This window comes from Plectrocnemia conspersa, unplaced genomic scaffold, assembly GCF_051122295.1.
Source record: "Plectrocnemia conspersa isolate PC_06_02 unplaced genomic scaffold, ASM5112229v1 ptg000014l, whole genome shotgun sequence".
NCBI classification, from domain to species: Eukaryota; Metazoa; Arthropoda; class Insecta; order Trichoptera; family Polycentropodidae; genus Plectrocnemia; species Plectrocnemia conspersa.
Genome location: NW_028277178.1, coordinates 25,883,522 through 25,902,051, shown reverse-complemented (window position 1 = coordinate 25,902,051; position 18,530 = coordinate 25,883,522). Strand labels below are relative to the sequence as shown.

The window sequence follows — 18,530 nt, the reverse complement described above, 5'->3', positions numbered from 1 at the left end:
ACACGGCAATTATGTAAACATATTATTTAATATACACAAAATATTCTATATATTAACAAAAGCTTTCAACGAGTATCAAGTTGATTATTATATTAATATTCTCACTCACAAAAAATTATCATATAAAAATGGAAAAAAATTAACATCACTTCTTTTTAACTGTGAATTCAAGCGGTTGAACTGCCTTGTTGACACCAGTTCGCCTTTTATAAGTCGGTTCTCTGCTAATGATGCTCATACGTTCTTCTTTCGATAAGGGAGTCGTTATAATTGATTGTCTAGTCCTAAAAAAAAATGGAAATAAAATATCATAAATACATACACAGATCATTGGCAATCTACCTTCGGACGGGTGTTTCTAACTGCGTTTCCTGTTCGTGTAACGAAGACGCCTTTCTTGCTTTTCTTATTTTCTTTACGGTCACTTCTTCGGTATGTGTACTAGAACTGCCGATATCTTTAGTTACATCTGCATCGTCGCCGTGCAAAGAAGCAGCTTTCCTAATTCTTTTCTCTTTAACACTTTTACCCGCTTGATCGCCTTCGACGAATTGCATCAACGACGTTCTTCTGGTTCTCTTCTCTTTTATGACTGGTAATTCCGTTAGTTTATCTTCTTCTTTCAGTGCTTCTCGTTTTAAAACGACCTTTGATGTTGATTTTTTTGGCGGCTGAGTCACAGTTTCTATTGCCGGCTCTTTTTCAGTTACAATCGGGGATTGTTTCACAGAATCTTTTTTTTGCGATTGAGTCACAGTTTCTTTTTCCGGCTCTTTTTTAGATAAAATCGAAGATTGTTTAACAGTATATTTTTTTGGTGATTGAGCTACATTAGCTTTTTCAATCAATTTTTCAGCTATATCTGTTAATCGCTTGGTTAATTTTTTAGGCGTTTCGGTTGTGATTATTTTCTCCATAAGTTTTTCGGTTACATTTATTGGTAAATGCTTTTTTGATGTAGATGTTTTTGGTGATTCAGTTACAGTATCTTTTGTAATTGATTCTTTGATTTTTTTGATAGCCATCGATGTTTCTGTTATAATTGATCGATCTTTTTCAGAAACAATTTCTTTTACAATTGGCAATTGTTCTACGATTGGTGATATTTTAGCAAATTCGCTTATAATTCTCTTCTTTGGAGTCATAGTCTTCGATTTGTCAAACTCTTGTTGTGGACCTATTAAAAATATATTTTTTTGTTACGAAATAATAAAAAATATTAAATATATTTACTACAAACTTACTAGGAGCAGTTTTTGCCGTTTCTTCTATTATTGTATCATCTAAAATAAATTAAAATAAAGTCAACCAAATATTCTAGAAAATTATTTATTTAACGAAGGGAGATAAAAAATCGCTTAGCTTAATAGTAAAATATATGTTAGAATACTAATATTTATTGATCTTAGCACATGGACGCCGGTTTCGTACTATTTTTCCGTGATTTACTTTTACAACTTTTCGAGCAGTAAAAGTGTAATACAATAGACCCCCCAATAACACAGTAAATTGGGGACGTGCTATTTGGGTGCCCGTTACATTATGCGTGAGCGAGCCAAAGGGAGGATATCCCACGTATGTACGTATTGCAAAAAATTGTACTATTTTCTAGTTCCCCAACTGCACGTCCCCAATTTACCGTGTTATTGGGGGGGTCTACTGTCTCTTTTGGCCTTTGTGAAAACGTCAAAAAGGATTTATAAAAGTGTATTATATTATGTACGTTAATTTTATTCAACATTATTTTTTTAATCAGTTATTTAAAAAACAATGTATCTAACTGTCGGTAACTCACTGTCGTGAGGTACCGCAGCTAGTTATACCTATTTTTTTTTAATTAAAATATCAATTCTTTCGTATATATTAGTCAACTATTTTGAGTTCATATTCTCACAGACTTGACGCCAGTAATCCACAACTCGCGGCCCGCAAATGTTTTGAAAATGAATATAATTAGTGAATTCCTCATCCAATTGCAATATCAAACAATATTTATGAATAAAAAGCTAGATAATTTCCATTTTTGTAACTTTAAGCCAGAGTAAGATTAGTTCAAATGGTGCCAATTTTTGTTTTACGCTAACTTTTATTTATGTATATTTAATAAAAATATAATTCAATACAACAGTAAGGTCGATTATATAAAGTTATGACAATTATATATATAAAAAATATATTATTGATACAGGAAATTGTTGAATGGAATAGAAAGTAAAAGTAAACCAGTGTTAAAGTATAATATATAATTTTTTCTACTATTTCAAAAATCATAAAACGGGTCGCAGTTTGTGTGTATCTTTGCTTTTGACACCAAAATTAACTTGACGTGACATCAATTTCAAATCATTTATGGTCATAATTTAGTCGTAAAATTGTTCTTAATTTTTTTATGTAGAATAAATAGTGGGTCTGTTCTGTGCATTGCAAGCTATAAATTCTATTGTAAATTTTTTTTGAGATATAGATTCAACTTAGAAACATAACTTAGGTCATTGTTAAATTAATATCTGAATAATAAATATTGGGTCTGTTCTGTATAGATCGTAAGTCAAATACAGTGCGAATTGTTTAGTACTACTAACGATTGCTAATTGAAAAAATATTATTTTTGTAAAGGTAGACATTTTAAAATTAGATAAGATGTTGATTTACAACTTCTACAAAATTTGTATTTAAATATGCACTGGATAAGAAGTTATGATTTTTTTGTAAACGAAAGAGTTTTTCAAAGAGTTGCGAATTTGGCCCGCCCTCTGTGAGGTTTTTTTGTTCCCCTTAGGATAGGAATGGTTAAAATAAATTACCTATCGGTAGCCTTTCTGCTAGAGACATGTTCAATGAATCACTGTCACTTTTCTGAAACAAGAGAACATTTATTTATAATTTAAAAAATACTGAAGAATATATAACAAAAATTGTTTATTTTTAATCTAACCAAACCCAACTTGACTAAAATTAATTATAGTTTTTCAATTTTGATTCGGTTAATTCGTTTAAGTTTGGTTTGGGTTTGAATAGCAAGTGCACGTTTCACAACTGTCAAATTGATTTTCATAAGACATTTTAGAACAGAATATAATTTCACTAGCGCTTATCAGTTAAATTATATTTTCACTAGTAGAAATATATCACATGTCTACCGGTGAAAATATATTCAGATATGATTTCACTGAATATTAGTGAAATTATATTTGTTATATTTGAAAAATACACATAAATAGTAGTCACGATTTATAAAGCTTTCAAAGTGTAGTTATATGAATCAAGTAATCAAACCCTTGAATCAGTCGATGGTCTTTTTTTCTTCTTTGGAGTACAGATAGCTTCAATGGCCTTATTGAACGACATTCTTCTGGGACGAGAGCTTGGACTGCCAGAACCCGAGGGATAATCAATCGAGGAATCCATCATTTTCACAGGAGTGATTCTTGATTTATGATAGTCTATAATGAAAAAAAATAAAATAAAACGCTTATATATAAAAAGATATCTTACTCGACATACCTTTCAGAGCCATTTTACCACTGTTGAAAATTTCGAGATCTCGCTTTCGCAAACTGTATCCGCCTGTCGAATTGAATTAAATCATTATCTAATTATACAACTATTAAAAACCATTATTATGTTAGTGACACAATTTTGTTGACCTGTATCAACGTCCATGTCGGAAATGACGGATGAAGCTCTACTACTGTTAATGGCACTATCGCATACTACGCATTCGTCTAAGTCAGGTTGACCTATATAGAGGATATTAATTGTTAATATTTTTAGCATCGTGCAGTTTTAATGATTGTTACACGAGACACACCTTCAAAATCTCGTTTATCCAGAAGCAAGATTGGATCGAGGGTCTTTTCAGTGAAGCTGCTGCAGTGGGACACGTTATCGTGTTCGTCGTCTCCGTTGGAATCTCCCGAATCTCCAGAATCTCTAGTGGTCGAACTTATTTCAACTTGCAATGATGAAGAAGTCTCAATCGATTTTTCCAAAAGTGACCGCTGGTGCCTTGTCAATCTAAAGTATATAATATATTTATGACAGATTTTTTTGAGAAAAAAATTATAAGATTATTAATCACCTTCTCGTTGAAGAATATTCTTCGATTATATTTGAGGTACTTGAATTCTTTCTGCTCATGGCAGTTCTATCCAAGTGAGAGCGTTCGTCTTCAGGTATCACAGACAAGTTTGGTTTGGTCAATACAGAGCGTCTCATTTTCCTCAAAGAAGAAGTTGTTGATTCTTGATCGCTATCCATAGACGATTGAGAAACAAAAGACATATCTAATTTGGAGCTATTTCTTGTTGAACGCCTCGAACTGGACATTCTACTTTCATCCAGCGAACTAATTGAGCCTGCTCTCTTCCTTCTTCGCCTAACATTTTCATCACTTTGTATATCGTCTTTGGTGCTAGTTGTCGATTTTTCCAAAGAGATTGAATCATCAACGATGACACTGTCTGAATTCTCTTCTATTATGTGCAAAGAATTATCCGATGAAAACGAAGAAACCCTCTTCCGATATTTACTTTTACTCGTCGAAAGCAAAACTTTCGATGTGCCTTGATGGAGAGATGACGTATTGCTATCTCCGTTAGAACTCGCGTGTTCCAAACTGGGCATATTTAAACCGACAGCATTCTCAATCGTAACTTCTATTTCATCTGCTGCATTTTCATTCACGATTTCCACTTCAGTAGCAATACTCTCCACTTCCGTTTTATCTGCTGTAGTTTCATTCACGATTTCCACTTCAGTAGCAATACTCTCCACTTCCGTTTTATCTACGGTTGTTTCATTCACGATTTCCACTTCAGTAGCAATACTCTCCACTTCCGTTTTATCTGCTGCAATTTCATTCACAATTTCCACTTCAGTAGCAATACTCTCCACTTCCATTTTATCTGCTGCAGTTTCACTCACGATTACTTCAGTAGCAATAATCTTGACTTCTTTTTCATTTAAGTCAGATTTCGAATCACCGATAACTTCTTTGACAATTTTTTCTTTACTCTCTGCCAAATTAATATCAGGAACAATATTTACTTCTGTATCGTTTTTAACTGAAGAATCGAGACTTTCAGACAAAATGCTGTTATGTTTAATCTCAGTATCGCATTCTTGATTAGAGTTTTCTGGGGTAATTTCCTGTAAAACAAAATAATATTAAACCAAAGTATTATAAATAATTCAGTAATATATTAAATTAATACTAACAATGTAAGCTTTATTTGCTAAATCTTGAGAATCTTCATTTTCTTCAGTTTCATCATCTTCGTTATATATTAATTTCATATCCTCGTCTTCTTTAGATTCAGTATTATTTTCATCACTGTTTATGATAGTATTAACTATTGACTCTTCGTTTACTAGCAAATCAGAATCAATTTCTTCATTAGAAAGAATATTGTTGTTTAAAGCATTAGAATCATCATTAATTTCGATAGAAACATTATCAGATTTTATTTGCGGTTCTTTTTCTATTTCTGTATCAATAATAATTGAATCATCATCTTGAAGGATTGAATGTTTCGCTTCATTAATAATCGATTCTTCTTGGATTTCTAATAGCGGTTCTTCGTTAATTGTAGGTTCTTTCAGTAAAATATCATCGTCTACAGCTTTATCACATATTTGTAAAGGTTCTTCAATCGCAATATCTAGTTTTTCGTCATATGTTTGAGAAGTGTTTTCGGTTACATTATCATCTATTACAACAGTAGAAGATTTTTTATCTTGAAATTCTGAAACATCTTCGATTATATCACCGGTCGCTACTGCTGCGGATTCATCACATATTTCAGAAGCTTCTTCAACTATACCTTCGTCTAATGCAACTGCAGAAGGTTCTTCATCTTGAATTTCTGAAACATCTTCGAATAACATAGCATCTGCTGATACTTCAGCTGGTTCTTCATTGCATATTTCTGAAGGTTCTTCAACTATACCTTCATCTAATTGAGCTGCAGAAGGTGCTTCACCTTGAATATTTGAAACATCTTCGAATAACATATCATCTGCTGCTTCGGTAGGTTCTTCATCATATACTTCTGAAGGTTCTTCAATTAAAATATCCTCCGTCTCAATGGCAGACTTTTTATCCTGGATTTTTAAAACATCTACAGCAGAGTCTTCATCATAGATTTCTGTAGGTTCTTTGATTACAATGTCGTCTTCTGATGGTTCTTCATCGAGGATTTCAATGGGCTCTTGATCTACATCATCTTTGTCATTTTCACTTTCTTCTATGTTAATTGTTTCTACAGCATCGACTTCAAAATCATCATCTTCAGCTATAGCTTGATCTGCTTCTGCAACAACTGAATCTTCATCTTCTTCCTCGTTAGATTCAGATTCAACATGAATAATTTCATGTTCGTCGACTTCTTCGAATATAATTTTACTTTTTTCTGGGGTATACGATTGTGTATTTTTAACTTCAGTCACAGAATCGTTTGTCGTTGTGTTAACTGACTTAGAGCGTTCCAATCCAACATTTAAAATTGACTTTTTGTAAAGCGATTTTATCTCACTACTTATGGAAAATGTCGCATTTGACGTATCCAAAATAGATTCATCTTCCGAAGGTAATAAACTATCGTTTATAAGATTTGCACTCATAGAGACGTTAGTAGTATTATCATTTTGAACTTCAGAGACGAAGGCAGATTTTTCAGTAACTTTAGTTTCATTAAAAACGGAGCACTCCTGTGAAATAAACGAAGACTTTTCCATGATATCAAATCTGAAAACAAACATGATAATTTTTATTAATAAAAGCTTATACTTGATTTAACCAAAACAAAATGCTTATTTTTCTCAAAATTATTATATAGTTAGGGTATTGGGCTTTAAGGATTAGAGATTTTAAAGAATTATAATGTTGTGCTGTAGAAAGATACTTGATTTTTTTGGAAAGGAAAATAAATAAAAAAACTCGATTATCAAGGAATTGATAATACAGGTCTGCGATGTAAAAGTTGTCTTGAATGTAAATAGTGATTTATATAGTTTTTCATGTGCCGATTACTGGATAAATAACGAAAAAATCGGTCACATAGTTTCTTCACAAATCATACTTCTAATGTGTAACTGTTTTTATGTGCAATACATACATATTTATGGTAGAGTAAATAATTATTTTAGGTATGTTAATACTTAAAAAGAGAATACAAATCAGAATCAAAAGCATTTGCCCCCAAACTACTTGAAATTAGCATAATTATAACAATAAAACTAGTAAGAACCAGTTCACTAGTCACCTGCTTCCCCATCCCTCACATATTTCCTTTCATCCCAATGTCTCTCCAGTCCTTTCAGAGACGTTATTTAAGAGGACATGTGGGGGCATTTGCTCCCCCTTGAATTTGGCCAGAAAAATGGATATCATTTAATTAAATACTAAAAATCTTGATAAAATCGAAATATTAAAAAAAAAAAGCAATAAAAAGCTAAATGACGTTTCTGATTCTAAACCAAAAATTCTTGGGTTACCCCCTCAAAGAAAATCTAAAAAGAAAACAGTCTTGAATCTATCGCAAAAATATTTTTTATAATATGTCATTTGAGTGAAATTATATCGGAATAAATAAAAATGTCTATATAGCTCAATTTGACAGTTGCGAAACGTCCTGTTCAAACCCAAACCAAACCCAACTTGACCTAATGAAAGTTCTAAAAATAATTATAGTATTAGAACTTTTATTAGGGCAAGTCCAAAATACAATCTAAACCAACTCATCTCTCGGGAGAAAGTAAGCGGAAGAAGTACAGACAGACGTCGCATCTCGCATATTGCTCCACAATTAGTCTGCAAACATTCCCATCAAAAGCAATAAAATTGTGTCGGTGTCGTAGTCGTTTTTCACTCAGTATACCCGAGTGACTAGTGCTGCTCTAAAATCCATGATCCTTTATACGCCTTTATTTTGTTCCGAAATACTAGACAATGAGATTCTTCTCAACAAAAAATGCTTTTACGCCTTCGAAAAACATCTTTCGGTTATCTACTATGACCGAAGTTCGCAGAATTCGTTCGTAGGACGAAAAAAAAAGGTTGGAAAGGCCCACCCTTTGCAAACAGACATCGCATCTCGCATATTGCTCCATAGTTTGTCTGCACAGATATTACACTATATTTTAAAAATATGGTAGTTATCCTTACCAATATTACTATGGACTTTTGATATGAGAGTATTGGTCAAAATTTGGTTTAGTTGTGCTTCAACGATTCTCATTTAATATTGTTATAAAAAGTCTTAATATGAACACTAAATAATCAAGTGTTGCATCGCGACAGCACGATTTTATTGCTTTTGACGTCAATTCTAATCAGGGATCACTTGCCCAGAAAAAGGGATGTCATTTAATGAAATACTATGAATCCTAATGAAATATTAAAAAACGGCCAACTTTTGCCCTCCTCTGGAAAAAGCTGAAATGATGTCCCTTAGTCCCTTTGTCCACCTAGTGTGTATCACTGGATTGTTTTTGCTATATTTGTCGCAATTATATTGTAAAAATACAATAAAGAGACATTTCAGATTTTGAAGAAAAAGTGTACTTTGCTTATTTTGGTATGAAGTTGAGAGATTAAAACAAATCGGTTTTAGAATCAGCACCAAAAATTGCATAAAAATCAATTAACCAAAACCATTTTTAAAAAGTAGTTTTTTGCAGGCCCGCGAATTCAATATGTACATGAAAAATTCCCCAGTTATTCAGATTTAAGAATGAAACAACATGGAACAGAAAATAGTATTTTCAGACGTCGATAGAATCTTAATTTAAGTGGTGAATTTACAATCTTTATTAATGAGGCGATGAAGAAAAAATAAAAATATAATAAACATACCTTTCATCGATAGACATGCTTTTATAGAAGCTTTTACTCTTATCCATTTTTTTACACTCTCTGATACTTCTTCTAGCTCTCGGAAACTTGACCATGCTTTGCGAAGGACCAATAGAAGTGATATCGCTCATTGAATCGATAGAACGATGACTGATATTATCATCAACTGAATATACACTATTCTGATCGTCGTTATTCGATTCACAGTGTGAAACATCATCGTCGACTTGCTGAATAGATGTTTCTAAATTTTCTTTGCTCTTACACTGTCTTTCATCGTCATCATTTTCTAGTTGAGTTTCTTCTATGTGTTCAATGGATGTTTCTGGTGTTTTCACTATTGTGTGATTAGAATGAATGCTCTTACGTGGAGTGATGTTGACTTTATTGGTAGGATTAACCTGCATAATGAAAATATATTTTACAATGAGCAATTGTGTTATAGATTATTTGTATACATACACTTTCTTGATTGTTTATACTGTGCCCACACAATTCGTTGTAACTATCTTGTAAATCAGATGCATAGTCAAAAGAATGAGGGGAACTATTTTGCGACGGTAGATTAAATCTTATCGATCTAAAGTTTATTAAAATTAATCGTCATTAAGAAGATTTACTAAATATACTATATAAATCTTAAGTGTATATACCTGGATACTGTTGAATGTGAATATTGACTGACTGCATCAATTTCATCGTCCGTCTCCATAGTTAATCGCTCGTCAATTGGCGATGGAATTAAACAATCATGTGATTTCTTCACCTAAATAAAAACGATACATGATGAATGATAGTTTTCCTCAGACTAGATCGATAGTTGTTTTGTAACAATTGTATATAAAATACTAATCAGCATTACTTCCAAATATATTTCAAATTTAAATTAGATATTTTGATTGAAATCATCACCTTTAAAATACTCTGCGGAGTTGCGTTTCTGAATGACGATCTTCTAGCAGAAGAAAATCGGTTGTTTTTAGTCGAACTGGTGAAATTTCGACATATTCTTTCTACCAAAGGAGTGTGAAGCAACGTAGCAATTTCTTTTTTCAACTTTGGACTAATGACGTTCTCTGGCGTTACCATTTCGTCTGCTTCATCGTTTAACTTTATCTTCTTTGCGGGCGTACCGTCAGGAGTGGTGCTCATTTTTTCGTCAAATCTATTAAAAACAGTCATAAATTATAACAGCTAAATTACATAAACACGTCAGATATGGATATGATATACCTTTCGGAACGTCTAGTGAGCTTTGGAGTGCACAAAAATGGCGTATCTTCAATTTGAAATGCACGCTTCAGATTACGAACTATGGTCGGATTTTTCAACCAAGTTTCGTTGGCTTTATCGATTGTTTCCTAAAGAAATAAGGTTGAATAAAGTAATCATATATTATAATTAAACATGTATTATATGAGATGTAATACATACTTGTATAAATGAAGATTTATATGAAGCGGCTTTATGAGTCGATATTTGGACATTCACAGTCATCGGTGTCGGTATTATCACTGTAATTATAAATAAAATGTTTCAGTATGTATTATACATATAATAATAAAATTTAATATGAAAAACTAACTTTTTTGGTTGAAGTGATTCGTATTTGTGTATTGCGCTAATTGTCTAGTGATTGGTGGTAGAGTTTTGTAATATAAATCGACGAGCTGATCTCTAGCTTCCGTTTTATGAACGTGTTCTTTGCGCATTTTAAAATCACTTGTAACATCATAAGGTAATTGAGCATTGCTGTTATAACGTTTGAGTGACTCATTTGCCTGTTTTGCTTCAATATACCTTAAATGAATATTTCAATATTAGTACTTTATCATAATAATAATTATAATATATTATATACCTAGATCGACGCAGATAGTATAGTACGATAATATCATTAGATTGAGGATCGTCAATAGCTTTCAAGTAATTGATGAAGACACTTTCTTCGTTTTGAGTCAGTGGAAGCAAAACGACCTTCGATAATAGTCCTACTTTCCTGCAACCTTTAATTACAATTTTTTTAAATGTAATTTCATATATGCTTTATATTTTTATGATGCATACCATCAAAGAAAACTCTAAGCCTCTGTTCGTGCACAGAAGCCGGAAGAGACTTGATGGACTCTTTGTTTAACTCGAACGCTTCGTACATCAGTCCACGAGACAGATATAAATTGCTGCATGCGTCCCAATCATCATATATATTTATAAAACCTTCGTTTCCGGATGACGAAATGCACGGTTTACGCACGTGCAAGTATTGTAAAGCTGATTGGGTTTTTTTCTGAACTAAGAGTGCTGATAAAACGACATTGTGTTGCCATTGGGTTAGACAACCACCGGCTAGTACGCATTGTAGTTGATTGAGTGCAAGCTAAACAATATAAAAATTATAATAATGTTCTTGTCTTGTATACCAATAAAATAAATATACTCACTTGAAAGTCTTTATGGTCTAAATGCCAGAAAGCTTGAGTTATTTTTATAGCAGTATTACTCAGACCGAACATGGTAGGGAACTGCATCAAACGATGAATGACTCCTTCGTATCTCTCGCTATCGTACATCATAGCGTAATCGACCAGAGCGTAAAGGACTAAAGAGTGCTTGTATTCCTCTTTCATGTCCGGAATCAGATAAATCTTCAACAATGAATGTAAAGACGGCGGTGGATACAGTCCCTTTATGGTGCTTTCGTCTTGCATCCATAATCTGATCAAAAAATAAAATTATAATACACAACCAAGTAGTATATAAAATTAAATAAGAATATAAACAATTATTACAATTGTAATTTTGATCCTGAACATTCGATATCGATGAATTGATCAATGAATAAGAAGTGACAGTGCTTATTCTTCAAGTCTTCGTGTGCCGGATCGTCGTCGTTTAAGCAGTGAAGTTTGAAACGCCTAAAATTATAGAAAAAATATACTTATATAATTTCTTTACATACCTAAGCAGTATGTTAAACTCATTGGCAGCACAAAAAGGTATGACTAAGTATATCGTAAATTTTAATTTTCAGTTAGCAAGTATATTTAGTAATTGCGAGTTTCGTCCATGTCATAAATGAAAGTCAATACTAAAATGTGCAAATTAATTCGTCCATGGGTATATTGGATCAGATAATTTTAGCGATTATACTTTAAGTGTTAATAAAGATTTCATTTTGTAGCTTTTCTAATTATTCCAATAAGTACTAAGACAAGGAAATGTGTTATTGGGGATGCCGTTTAATTTGTACTCTAGAGCTACTAATAAAACAATAATGTACCTATTTTGATAAAACTTCACTAGCGATTGTATCGGGTATGGTAATCGATAATCGTCGTTTTCCCGTTGATCGTCGCTAAATTCTGGCAAGAGTCCGACGTTCAGAAACCATTGTATTACTTGAAAATATTGAGCAACCATCTTTACAATCTTCTGACAGTGCTTTATTTCAAAAATTTCTATAAAATATAAATACAACAATTAGATACTTACAAATTTATAAAAATTAAAATATAAATAAATCTTACTATCTGGCAGAATATAGTTTGAACACTTTTCAATGATGATGTTGTATAACATAGCAATGTGTCCCAATTGTCTGACACAATTGTCTAGGCACTGTATTGTAAATCTATCGGGCATTTCTCCGGAATGGTCGAAGAACGAAACGGCTAGTTGATCACCGTTCTGCTTCAAAATTAATGTCCTCTTCCAAGACCAATCTAAGAGCAGTTGCAGAGTGCATCCAACTGAAGAGTGACATCCAGTCGCCCAATCGCAAGCACATTTACCTAGAAATTGAATCAATCTAGCTTCGAGGGCTACCGACAGCAATATCTCTCGTTGGATCGGCTACAAAATATAATTCAAATGTTAGTCTTTGAACACATTATAATTATATAATTAAGAGAATCTTACCTCTGGCGTATTTACGCTAGGTTGTGGATCTACATATAAAGGTATAAGACCTGTGCTTATGCACTGATGGAACAGCTTTGTAGGATGAAGTAAAATTGAAGGTCCAATCTCGTTTATTGAAGCTAAGAGTTGACGTTGGACGCCCATGGTCACGAATTTTGTGATGTTCGTGTTCGTAAGACAATGGCATTCTAAAACAAGATTCAAAGTTATAGTCCATGAATGGTAACACAGGCCTGTGATGTAAAAGTTGTTTTGAATGTAAACATTGCTGATTACTGGAAAAATAATGAAAGAAATCTATCTAATTTTGACATTTAGTAGAATGAAAAATACAATAAAACAGTTTTTATGTACAATAAATACATGTTTATGGTACCACTTCACATTAAGCTGGGTCTGATGAAACAATTTGTCAAAGCTTTACCAAAAGAAGGAGAATATTTAAAGTATCTCTGAGATCAATTCCCTAGTTTGTCAGAGGCAAAGTTGAAGAAAGACGTTTTTGGACCTGACATCAAAAAATTTATGAAGGATGAAAATTTCATAATAAAAAATAAAAATAGTGAGCAAAAGGCGTGAAAAGCATTTAAACTTGTAATCAGCTTTCTCGGAAATAAAAAAGGGTCAAACTACAAGTATATTATTGAAGATATGTTGAAAAAATTAAAGATCTTGGGCTGTAACATAAGTTTAAAAGTACATTGCCTCCATTCACTTCTGACTACTTTCCTGAAAATTTGGGTGCAGTAAGCGAGGAGCAATGTGAAAGATTTCACCAGGACATAAAGATAATGGAAATGCGATACCAAGGAAAATGGAATATGAACATGATCGCCGACAGATAGAAAAAAATGGATGTCATTTTTAGAATCAGCACAAAAATTGCATAAAAACCAGTTAGTAACAAAAATAAAACAATTTCAAAATGTAGTTTTTTGCAGGCCTGTGTAATTTATATATAAATTAAAAATACTGACCATATCCTATGGCGTTTGGGAAGAAATGTTCCTCTAATCTTTGCACAGATACATACGAAGTCAATGTATCAGAATTGATCTTCACGTCGCATAGATACGAGTTTCCCGTGTGAGCAAAGATATCTCCTAAATTCACCAGTGATAAGTAATTGTTGGTCTTCAATTCGCATATCTCTGAAAATTCGTCATTATTAGTAGATGAATACAAAAGGTGCGAGTTTAAATCAATTGTGTAATACAAACCTGGCATTTGTTCTTTGTACCATTGGTCAATATCAAAGAATATCATTAAAGATTGCACTGGAGCAATAGCGCTCACGGTCCAACATTCCCAGACCATTTGACAAATATTCAGAACATCTATAATGAAAATCATAAATTGATTAAATACAAATATTTATACATTTATAATATGATATTTTACATTCGTCAGTATCATCTTTGTTGGCAGCTTTAGTTAAAGTCTGACATCCTAAACTCCGTCCGCCGATGAATTTTCCTATATTGTTAGCACCGTCAATGTTGGTTAAATCTAAATTGAACCGAAGGTTGCATGATAGAAAATTCTGTAAAAATGAAATGTTTTTATATATCGTATGTTAGAGGTAAGGCTAAAACAAAAAATCATTCTCATACTAGATATGTCGTCTTATGATCTTTATTCAACTTCTTTCCTTCATAAGTCAAAGAGTACATGATGGCTATTGGAAAACCTTCATCATGTCTATTCAATGTTGAATGGATAACCCATAGATAGCAAAAAGCTCTGGGATCATCACAGGGTTCCTAAAAAATACTTATGTATTAATATAACAAACATAAAAAAATACATATAACTCGTGAGGTTTAGCTATCAAATAATCAGACGAGCATCTTAGAACTTTATTTTTTACATATCGTTGGGAAATAGTTAAATCTTGATAATTCGAAAATATACAAATAAAACATTGATGACTTTTTCGCGTCATATCAAATAATGTCTTATATAGAATCTATTATAATGGGATAAAAATCATAGATATAGATACTATCACAAATTGTCACTGAATGAAGTGAAGAGGACGGATTCCTCGACGTCCCCCTGTGTTCTCAGTGATCATACCAGAATATATTGGTCAGATTTTGCAACATTTTAAAGGATACCCTACTATTACTTTCAAGGCTGTATATGAAAAATAGACATCTGAGATCATTCAAGATCTCAGATGTCTATTTTCAATCTTACTGCTCCCATTTCACTTTGCTTACTCGTGAGATTATTTATAGCCACATCTCACTTTTTAATATATAATTTATACCATAAATCCAATGTGAGCTATGGGTAGTCCTCCAACGTTTAAAGGCGAGGTGAACTGCAACTCTAAAGTTTGCAGATTCCATACTTGAAATGCTCCTATACTCAACCCTATGACTAAACTCTCCAACTGCGACACGTAAAGTATATTTGTGACAAAAACTTGATCTCTATCCGTCTCCAGCTTGACTTCGTTATCTGGATCGCGCAATATGAACTGTAAATTATGACTACATCCTTCGTTTATTTGAACGGCTATGTGATGTCCCTTTTCACAGGCAATTGTCCGTTGTTGGGATATAATATTTATGTTGTCGATCGAAAGGACGACCAAATTTGCATTGTTCAGTTCGTCCATTATGTCATTGTTGATATTTGAAATGGCTAAAATATACAATAAGCATTATTTAAAAATAGTATTGGATTATTTCATGTGTTTAATACCTTCCATGCAATCTTTTTTGTTCAAATCGAATAGGAAAACTCCGCCTCCGTGCGTTCCGATGATAACGGTACTGTCGAAACATCCAAAGGGACTGCCGTTTATCTTTTCGACGTATTGCAAGCAAACTATTTGACAATCTATTTGAATGGCTCTAAGTATGCGAGAACCGTTGCAATGAAATAGGCACACCATGCCACCGATCAACTCGCACTCTAATCCAATGAGTAATTGCATCGTTTGTTCGATCAACGGTGTTGTTAGTTCATACACGCACGTAACTCTTGCTTTGTAATCTCTGAAATTATAAACATAGTATATATTCACTCCTTGGTTATGGTGCAGCGATATATCGCTAAAACAGTAAAAGAAAATGTAAAAATACGTATTTATAAATTTGGGAAAATTATTTATTTACACATGTAGCTTTTGATTGAATATATGTGTAATTAGTTTTTTCATTAACGGTTTGTAAGTATGAAAACATTTTTGATTATCTAAAATTATATGTAATTTTCGTACGAGAGAAATATTTTTATGAACTTGCTCCTACCCTATTTAGATATAATTTTTTTAGTATTTACAAATATAAAAACTTTGGGGATCAATCGTCACTGAACCAATTATTTTAGGTAGAATGTTATTATTGTATATTAAAATTACCGTAAAGTTGCACCAAATGTCCATGCTGCAGTCTTAACAGCGGTCGATAGGTTTATTACGATGAATTTTGATCCGTTCGATAACCACGCGTGACAGGTGTCATTTAAGATCCCGCCAATGACGTAATTATCATCTGAAATTTACAACGTAAATACAATTAACAATACAATACATCCGACTCCTTACTTTCGACTGAAGGTAAAATGCCTACCTTCTATTTCATCATTGTTCTTCAAGTACGAGACGATCGTCGGTGGAAGTTGTATTGTCTCCATTTTACTTCTGTCAAATCTGCAGAAAACATTATAAACGTTAATCTAGAGCAGCTACTTACGCGCGGATGATAATACTCGGCGAGGAATATTCAAATTGAATGTTATCGGTACATAAATACGTATTTTAACGGAATTTAAGGCGATAAGGATATTTAGCGGTAAAATATAAAAAGTGACAGGTAAACAATTTGGCGGTGTTCCTCTAACGTAAGCAGATCAAAGTCCATGGACGGTAAATTGTAAGAGTAAGGCAAAATCAGTGAAATTGTCAGTTATTTACCATTCACGATGAGCGTAAAATAACCTGATAGGCGAAACACGGCACGATCACCCGCTATGATAGACTTCAATCATAAGCATGGCCATTACATCATATTTTTCGACCATACACACTGCTTATTTATTTAATGAAAAAATATAACTATATATATATATATGCATACAAATAAGCAAAACTTATATTATTCATTTTATTTTTTCCTACTTAAAAGGTTTTATTAACACAATTTTAATTTTAATTAATTTATGTTTCGGGGACACTAAATAATTAAAAAATATTATTTTGCGTTTTAATATTTGATATTTAATACTTAAAAGCAATTATAAAATTAAATAACTATTTAGAAAAAGAATAATAACAAAACATAATATATACCTAAATAAATATTCGTAAGTTGATAATTTTAGAGAAAGTAAAAAAAATATTATTTTGTAAAAATAATTATTATAATGCGTACCTAGTATATTTTTGTGCATCTTTTCTTTCCTTAAGAGAGGCGGTTGATAATTAGTCTGCCTAGGCAATAAAACACAACCTTTTTCGTTAAAATTAATTTTATTTCTCAACATAATATTTTTTTAGCTTTATACAATTCTTTCAACGATTTTCCAATTTTTTTCGACAAATTCGGTCAATTTAGCTTTAAATTTGCGTAAAATCGGTCCAACAGTTCTGCATAATATACTCCCGTGATCGTTTTTCCCTTTTTAAAGTAATCGATGTGAATTATATTGTTCGTATCCCAAAAAACTGTGGCCATGATAATGTTGGCCCACAAACACACCTTGGATTATTTGACTTCGATTCGTTAGGAGCTGTTCACTGTTTCGACTGCTTGGTCTCTGGTGTGTTGCGATGTATTAATGCTTTGTTCACGGTTATGAAACGGCGTAAAAAGTTCTTCTTATTGTGGTTGAACATGACAAAACACTCCTTCGAAAAGGCCAGACGATCGCATTTGTTGTCGACAGAAAACAAATGCGTCACCTATCTGGCAGAGAGCTTGCGTATTCCCAAATATTTATGCAAAATATACCCGTTCGGTTGAAATACCCACAGTCTCAGCTATCTAATCGATCGTCGATTATCATTTTATGGATTTTATCGAACATTTTTGGGTGGTGACCTCATTTGGATGGCCTGGACACTTATCATCAAAAAAATGCTCGTACGACCGCGTTTAAATTCAGCCGTCCAATATTTTATTGCTGATATCGAAGTCGCAGAGTCCCCATAAATCATTTAATTCGGCGTTGATGTCATCGTTCGTTTACTTTTTCAAAAACAAATATCTAATCACTGAACGATATTCAATTTTATTCATTTTTGTAAAAATGCAAAAGTTGTTGGCTTTCAATGACTGTTAAACACAAACTAAATGACGCAGCAGGCTGACAATTAACAAGTAAACATTTAAAGGTTAGTATTTATGAATAACACCATTGTAGTGATACTGTTGGCGCCATTTCTCACCTAGGCCGACTAATTATCAACCGCCCCTCGTTTATACCGATAGTACACTAATTTACGTATTTATGAAGATAGTTTGTACTAGATCTTTAGATTTTTTATATCAATCAGGGATTCAAACCATAACCGAACTGGAAAAAAATTGTCGGAATGAAAACCGGAGCTGAACCGAAAAATATCGGTTTATTTTAGTTCGGTACTTGTTCAAATACGCGCGTTAACTAATGGTTCCAGATGTAATAGGTTGATTATTGTACTCAATTGGTACAGATTTACCCCGTTGTAACGCACTGGGCTTACGCCTGTCAGGTTATAACAGAAGATTTAATATAATTTAAATTTTTTCCATTG

At 32.6% G+C, this 18,530-nt stretch overlaps 1 protein-coding gene across 1 annotated transcript; it reads right to left on the bottom strand.

Moving 5' to 3' along the window:
• Nucleotides 1–9: 9 nt before the first annotated feature.
• Nucleotides 10–16,789, bottom strand: Elys (AT hook containing transcription factor 1 homolog). The gene is made up of 33 exons (XM_088204697.1): nt 16,710–16,789; nt 16,366–16,445; nt 16,155–16,287; nt 15,494–15,789; nt 15,054–15,433; nt 14,392–14,541; nt 14,180–14,321; nt 13,999–14,115; nt 13,756–13,929; nt 12,776–12,966; nt 12,385–12,709; nt 12,138–12,315; nt 11,647–11,772; nt 11,299–11,572; nt 10,925–11,234; nt 10,719–10,863; nt 10,443–10,657; nt 10,292–10,371; nt 10,091–10,218; nt 9,770–10,022; nt 9,511–9,623; nt 9,320–9,437; nt 8,858–9,258; nt 5,221–6,748; nt 4,082–5,151; nt 3,812–4,017; nt 3,648–3,740; nt 3,505–3,567; nt 3,277–3,443; nt 2,805–2,856; nt 1,245–1,283; nt 343–1,177; nt 10–284 (listed from the first exon to the last, which is right to left on the bottom strand). The coding sequence occupies exons 2-33, from the start codon at nt 16,427–16,429 to the stop codon at nt 146–148; spliced, it is 8,505 nt and encodes a 2,834-aa protein (XP_088060823.1). The 5' UTR covers nt 16,430–16,445; nt 16,710–16,789; the 3' UTR covers nt 10–145.
• Between the last annotated feature and the right edge of the window lie 1,741 nt (nt 16,790–18,530).